The 7,943-nt window shown below is 43.0% G+C and overlaps 1 protein-coding gene across 1 annotated transcript in view; it reads right to left on the bottom strand.

The window, feature by feature from the left end:
* Positions 1-7,943, bottom strand: part of Tacr1 (tachykinin receptor 1) — a 188,062-nt gene that overhangs the window by 87,718 nt on the left and 92,401 nt on the right. Inside the window, exon 2 of the mRNA XM_004634135.2 lies at positions 2,019-2,213. Within this exon, the coding sequence (XP_004634192.1) occupies positions 2,019-2,213 (195 nt within the window). The remainder of the gene's footprint in view (positions 1-2,018; positions 2,214-7,943) is intronic.

A 7,943-nucleotide genomic window follows, 5' to 3' on the forward strand; every position in this document is an offset into this window, starting at 1 on the left:
CCAGCCACGCCCCAGCTCTGCCTAAGCAGGCACTTTAGTCTGCCGAGCTATCAGGCTGGCCCTGTATCACCCACTCTTCAGGCTGACATCAGGTCTTGTCCACCCTGCTGAAAACCCGGGCGAATTCCCCGGACAGGCTGAGGGAACTCTTCTATCCATGCCACTTCAGATTTTGTAACTAACAGGTCACGCCTACTTCATCCCGTTTTACGGTGCTCTAGTGTCCTACCTTATTAAGCCCTACACATCACTATTTCTTGGTTGAAACTTTAGAGATCTTTGGGAAAATAAATCTATTTCCAAGTTAAGCTTTGCATTTGTTGTTAGGTAAAAAGAGTGGTAAGTATATTTTGAAGTGAAAATTGTAGAAAGCTGGTCAGACTTTGAAAAGATCGTGAAAACTAAGAACAGAGCCACAGGCCGTAGTATATATGGGGGCTGCTGAAGCAGTATGCATGAAGAATTTTAATTCAGAGGTGTTTTATTTTTTCCCTTTTGGGGAAACCTTCTGGCTTGATCATGTTTACAGACCCTGTCTGCCTTGTAAAGCTGTGCTCTTTCTCTCACTGAGACCTTGTTCAGGCTTGTCGTTCCATTTGAAAGAATAATTTTCAATGTCTCCTCGTAGGCTGCACATTAATCCCCCCACTGCTTGATCGATGAAACCCCACTGCATATGTCTGGAAGGAGATGCCAGAGCTTTATGCATTGCTTCCCGCTAGCCACGTCTCCACACGCCAAGGAACAGATGTGGCCGTGTAACTCTGTGTGACAGGCTCTCAAGCCATCAGATCTTGGAGGCATGACAGGTGTAGCGTCTCATTGTAACATTTCATAAATTCAAAGGCCGTGCGATTATATTGTTAATCAATGAGTTTAATTTACAAGTTCTGTATGGCATTTAATGGCCCTCGAGATGAGAATACATATCTTATTTGATTTTCATAACAATTGTTTGTAGAAAACAGAGCTTTATCATCTTCTGTTTTAGTAAGGAAGAGAGGCTGTGTTCCTTTCTCTGGGTCACATGGCTTGTGGCCATCTCATAATTAAAACCCAGATTGTCTGCTATTGTTTTATGATTCACACAATAAGCCCCAAGGTTGGGGAATTACAGAGGGCTTTCAGGAGGACTCATTTTACCCACGTGCTGAGTCCAGAGAACTAACGGTAATATAAATGTCACATTGTTGTTCACTTGAGCAGAACAAAGCAAAGAATAAGCCATTTCAATGTTGCTGCTGGGATTAGCAGTATTAGAGAAAATTGTCAAGATACTTGGAGAAGCTCTCACTGTGACCAGCCCTTCTCTGGAAGATAAGCAGGCCGGCTGGCTAGCTGTTCTGTGGCTCCTAAGGTCTTAGTGCACTGGCCTCACATTCCTGTGCCTTTCCCATGTGTTGTCTTCATTTTTGCTGGAAAACACTGGAAGGTAGGTATGTTCCCCAGAGGCAGAATCTGAGATAAAAGATGCAAGTACAAGTTCTTTATTTGAGAGAAGAAAGAAACACTGTAGGGAGGAGAGCAGGGAAAGGATGGTGGCCAATCACACAGGGGCTGTGCAACCAGGTACCCTGGGTACCTGGCCCTGAACTCAGGAGGGACCTGAGCTCCGGGTGATGCACAGACCTCAGAGACATGCCTCTGCCAAGGGTGACAGGTGGACAGCGTGGTTCTCTGTGGTTTAGGACAGAGGCCCCAGGAGAAAAAATGCAGATGGGGGCAGGGAAATGTTTTGCTAAAGGCCTGAGGGACCTGGTAGGGCAGTCAAAGGGTCTCTTCTAGTAGGGCCCAGGTTCCCCCAGCTCTCTTTCAAAGCCCAGAATAATAATTCTGGTATAATGATTCCTTAATGAGTATAGACACATTAACCTGATATCAGGGTGGGTGTGAGAAACGTTTCAAAATACACATTAAATCTTACTGTCAGAGAATATGGAAAGAAATGAGGATCATGAACGCGCAGGGAAGGCTTGTGTCCCACAGCCACTTCCGAGCAGGGATGAGCTTCTACTTACACTTTCTCGTAAATCTTGTCAGGATGGTTGGGCCACTCGATCATGCACACGACTCTGCCAGGCATGGTCTCTGTGGTCGAGTAGTAGCCCTGCGGGAAGGCGAGCAGGAGGGCCAGGACCCAGATCACACAGATGACCACTTTGGTGGCTGTGGCTGACAGCCGGGGCTGGAGGGGGTGGATGATGGCCATGTACCTGGAACAAGAAGAAAGCACAATGTTGTGATTTGGTTACATTTTAATTCCTGGTGATCTTTGTCATTATTTTCTGAATGCTTTTTATGATATTTTACCCTCATGCTCTATAATTTATAACATACATTGCTTAAATTCATAATAAAAGTATGTCTAATGTTCACAAAATATTTGAAAACTTGTTTAGCAGCATTTCAGGAGATACATTTTTCATTTTTGTTATACTTCATGCTTGTGCGGGGGACATGATAGCTAAGTCTGGGTCAGAAGCTTATGGTGGGACTGGAAGAATAAGGACAACATTGTAATTGCGTGTAATACAGAGGCTATCTTTCATGTTTTTTGGGGTTAGAAGATGCTGGTGACAGTAACACAGTCATATGCCCCATAATTGAATTTTAGTCACGGATAGACCAAGTATATGATGGTGATATCAAAATATATGTCCTGAAAGACATCTTAGCTCTCACAGTTTTTTAAAAAATGTATTTGGTACAGGGTCTCTCTATGCAGCTCGGACTCAGAGTAATCCTGTTCTCAACCTCCTCAGCACTACGCCCAGACTTGGTCACTGGCTTAGTGCGCTCGGAGATGGGACCAGTGCAGCATGTGGTGCCAGGGATTGAACCCTGGTCCCTGAACTTGCCAAACCAGGTGCTCAGTCCACTGTGCTATCTCGCCAGGTAGCCATCATAGTTTGGGTTTAATATGCTCTAGGATATCAGTATAGCTGTGGCATACACTAATGAATTTCTCAAAATATGCCCCTGTCATTAAGCAGCATATGACTGCAGTAGTTCTTAGCCTTTGTGTAGCATTAAAACAGGTTTGTAGTTCTATATCAGTTTATATGATTTCAGGGGGCATGAGTGATGTTTGTGATGAAATATTGGCCTGAAGCAGAAATGCACAGTTCCTGGAAGAATCTTCATTATCCCTTTGAACATTGAAGTCAGGGTGGGGCTACGTATACAGACTTCGTGAAGAGAAAGACAATGTTCTTATCCTAAGTGTTTGTATCCTGAAGCAGACATTCTTGAGAACAGGGAAGGCCAGGGTAGGTGTAGACTTATAGGAAAGGGAACACACTGATCAGAGATTTTGCAACTGAAGCCTTTCCTGCATCTCCTTGCTCCTGGGACCTGGACTGAATAGTATTGCCTGAATGGGTGGCTTCACATACTTGAATATTTGCACAGCCTCTGAAATGCCATAGAGATTTAAAGAATAACAAATGTTGTAATTAGCATTTCCTATCAGTGATAAGCACATCAATTCTGCCTCTTCCATTTTAGAACATCTCCCTGTGTGTATTTTTGCAAAGCATATAAATTCATCTCTTAAAACATGCATTTTTATGTTCAGAGTAGGAATATTTTAGATAGCCTCTGGGGTTTGAGTGTTATTTGAGAAAACAGCAGAATCACACACTTGATTCTTTGACATGCAAGTAATTCTGGCCCTCACGGGACAGAATGGTCAGCAGAGGCTTCAAAAAATCCACAGACAAACAGCAGCGCAGCTGTCAACTGGCTCTACATAATCTCACGTAAGTTTTTCACCATATTCTTCAGACTCCTAGGATCTCTGGTTAAGAACTAGGGCCAAGGTTACATGTAAAGTATTTCATTCAGCATGCATTCAAAAAATTCTCCCTGGGTACCTGCTGCATGTGGAGTGCAGTTTCCTTCTGGGCTATAAGCATTTTTTTTTTCCTGCAGGGAAACAAGGTGCATCAATAAGCACCCACTAAGCCTGACAGGAGGATGAGGGACTTTATGTGCTAATTTGATGGGGACCTGAGGGCCTTGGGGAAGCAACAGAGGTAATCAAGTGTTGGCCTGACAGGTGGTCTATTGGACGGCTTACAGAGGTGTGCTCAGCTGGATGTGGGGTACCCTGCTGAGTACGCCACTCCAAGAGTAGGAAGCATTTGACTTCAGAGCCCTTTCTTTCCTCTGGGTTAGGATTAGATCCGACTTCCTGGAAAGCTTGATAGCTTTGTCTGGCTGAAACCTTCCCTGACAATCCTGTTACTCTTTTAAACCTTGTAACTCCATGCTCTGCATTTTTGTGTTAGAGATTTGGGTTTTCCTTCTCTTCTCATTTAGAGCATTGATACCAAAAAGTGGTATGTAGAGGTTGGGTATTGGAGGAATGCTTCTGGTTGGCCTTAAAATGCACAATCAGAAGTCATGCTAACTCTCAGGAAAGAACTCCAATGAATCTTTTTCTTGGTCTCTTTTGTAAAGTAAGAAGGTAGTCATAAGTCAGGAGAGTGGATTGAGAAAGAGACTTGGAGAACATATGGGTGAGGGAGTGAGCAGTAAATCTTTTGATATATTTCTCTGATTGAGTAACAGGGCAAAACAGCCTGTCATTCAAACACCATCCAAATGATGTCAACAAGACAAAGAGAATTCAAGTCTACAGGTACTGCTAGTCGCCAAAGGGCTCAGGACACCATGGGGAAGGTTTGGTACACCACAGACTTGACGATGATCTTTCATCTCTGGCATAGTCTTCTACAAAAGGACTCTAATGGATCTTGATTTCTGTCTTGGACCTGTGTCATCCTCAGTACCTGACAGTGAAGGAGAGTTGGTTTCCTCTATAGCCATGGGGTGGTGGTAAGTAGAGTCACTCCAGAATCACAGCCAATGGATTTATGCCTGCAAAACCACTGCCTTTACCTTTTTCCAGGTTGGGCAAAGGACTGGAAGGTCAGGGCTAGAATCTCTTTGGGTGTTTGTGTTAAAATCACAGCATTGCTTGCTGCATCATTTCCTAAAGGCAAGATATTGTCCCCCTCTGAAACTGGACAGGCAGCAATAGGTGCTTTATTTTGAACTCTGTTGCGAGGTTAGATTGAGCATGTTCTTCAAAGGCATAGTGCATTGATAGTGGGGTGACTGAATTATAAGGATGATACAACTGGCTCAGGAGATCCTGTCTGGTTAGAAGGGGTGTGTCACTGGGCTGGGGGAAGGAAGGAAATACTTATCTCACTTTCTGGATATTCGCTTGACTTCCCAGAAGCCAAGACAGGAGCAGCTTTCTGACACTGAGGTCCTTCTACCACGTGTGTCGGTATTTTAGCCCTCTGAACACGGATGGAAATTCTGAAATTCTTTTCTTTATTTTTATTTTTAGGGAAGGGTCTATGAGGTGTTCAGGGTCTCACTACTAGATCAGACTCATAGTGATCCACCTGTTTACAGCCTCCCAAGAGTTGGGATTACAGGCGCACACCACTACGCCCAGTCTCAATGACCATCTCAGCACACCCCGGAGGTGGGACCGGCATGGCAGGGCTGGGGATCAAACCTGCTTGCAGGTGCTTTAATCTGCTGAGCTATTTGGATAGCCCTGGAAATTCTGAAACTCTGAGCCAAAAGAAACTTCTGTTCTTTTACATTGTGGGTCTTGGATATTTGTCCCCACAATGAAGGAAGTGACTAAGACAACCTCTGATTTAGGCTTCTATTCTCACAGGTGACTGCACTGTAAGATTTCAAAAGAGTTTGAAGAAGATGCACAGGGGAGAAATTGGGAAATACATTGCCCTCTTTTAATATCCTCAATGCAAGATTTTAATTTGTTTTTAACTGGGGATAATGCTGAACCTTAAATAAGTGAATCCCAGTATCATCCTCTTACCCAAACTGGTGATACACTACTTCAAAGCTAATGCGACTGTGCTTAAGGGAGATTGCTTCAGTATATTGGTGCCATAGCTTTAAACAGGTGGCAGAAAGCCATATTTTATCTTTACTGCAAAAATTGCAATTTGGGAACACATTTCAGCTAACTGTCATTCTTTGAATATAGGAGTCATTTCACTAAAAAATGGAAGCATTGCACATATAAAGCCAGAAAAATAGGGCCAGCCAAATAGCTCAGTGGATGAAAGTACTTGCTTAGGCAGAGAGCAGCAGCCCAGGTTTGACCCCTGGTGTGCTGTGCTGGCCTTACCCCTAGGATGCACTGAGACAGAGTCTGAGATTGGGTGTGGTGGTGCACACCTGTAATCCCAGCACTTGGGAGGCTGAAAACAGGAGGATCACTACAAGTCTGATCTGCATAGTGAGACCCTGCAGACCCTGTAACCAAATACATTAAAAAAGCTAGACAATAAGAAGAGTTTGGCTTTATAAAGCATACATATTTTCAGATGTGGTATTTTTATACAATGGAGTATTACTGAGCTATAAAGAATGATAAACTCAAAGCCTTTACAATTAAGTGGATGCCACTTGAAGATGTATTCATAAGTGAAATAAAACAGACTCACATGTGTAAATATCTTATAGTCTCCCTAGTAAAAGAACTCAGAAGAAGAAGTAAAAATAGAAAGGTAAACACAATTAAAAAGAAAGTGAGAATTTGAGGATTAAACAATGAAGAGAGGGCAAGGAGAAAAGCTAGGAAACATGACAGGGGAAAAGCCATACATTTATATACACAAGATGATTAAGGCAATGATCCTGAGAATTTTCAGCAGGTTTTTGAAACTAGCAGTTAATTGGAAGGATTCTCACCCTGACTAACTCTATACACTGATACCGTGAACTACGCAGCTGCAATGAAGATAGCGACGTATAAGGTAGGGTCATGCTTGGAATGCCTGTCATGCTGGTCTTCTAAATATGTACTGCTTGTCATGACATACCAATTACTGCCATATTGTCTTTCAAGTAAATGTTAGTTAAAAAAAAAAGGAGTAATAAATGAAAACAAGAGACAAGAAAAAAATGTCACCGGACTGTCCTGTTACAATGCTGTATATGGTTAGATTTCTAAATTTCTGTGTAAAATATATAATTGTTTATTCCTATTTTTTAAATTTTTTTATTTTAATTTTTTCCTTCATATTCTGTAGGGGCTCAAAGTATAACATATCAATGCTTGATGGAAAATACCTGTTCCATGTTATGTCTAAGATGTTTGATATTCAGACAGATAGTAAGGTTAAGCACAACTGCCTACGTTGTAAGGTAATAATAATAAGATTCTCTTCTGGAGGGTTAACAACCTAAGTTTGCAGACCAAAAATTGTAGAAAAAGAAGGGCTGTAAGGACAGCCAACATTTTGGCCCTAGCCTTTCAGGTCAGTGAAGACTCAGGATATAGGAGAATCTGTACTATAATATCATGTAACTCAGTTGTGTCCCAAATTTTCTGATCAAGGACATTATGGGGCGACAGAGGGAAGTGATCGATGATGTAGAGTGTGCCTAAAGAGAGTCAGAAAATATTCTCTCAGGCTTTCACAGAGAGCAAATTGGTCAGGCAATGGCCGTGACTCATTCACCTAGCTGACACTGACGAAGGATCTACAAACTGCGGTACAGGGTTTCAGGGTAAATCCTGAGGGGATCTGACTTATCTTATCAAATACAAAAGTTACATTTCTTGTTATATAGATCTTGGTTTATCTTGGTCTTAACCACCTAGCAGAAAAGTATAAAAATGAGGTATAGAGACCTAGCCCAGGTCTGGTGAGTGTGTGGGAGAGCTTCTGGCTACCCTGCTCCGGCGGGACTGACTCCTGGTCCCAGCACAGGTGCAGCATGGGTGAGATCATCTTCCTCCCCCTTGGCACTCCCCCCACCACTCCACAGCACCGCCCCCACCCTGCCTGCAGAGTAGGAACTTCTGCAGTGTTCCGGAAACACTCAGACCCAGTCCTAGCCAGTCCAGACCCAGTGAGTGTGTGGGAGAGCTTCCT

The sequence above is a fragment of the Octodon degus genome, unplaced genomic scaffold, assembly GCF_000260255.1.
Source record: "Octodon degus isolate 3935 unplaced genomic scaffold, OctDeg1.0 scaffold00058, whole genome shotgun sequence".
Taxonomy (NCBI): Eukaryota; Metazoa; Chordata; class Mammalia; order Rodentia; family Octodontidae; genus Octodon; species Octodon degus.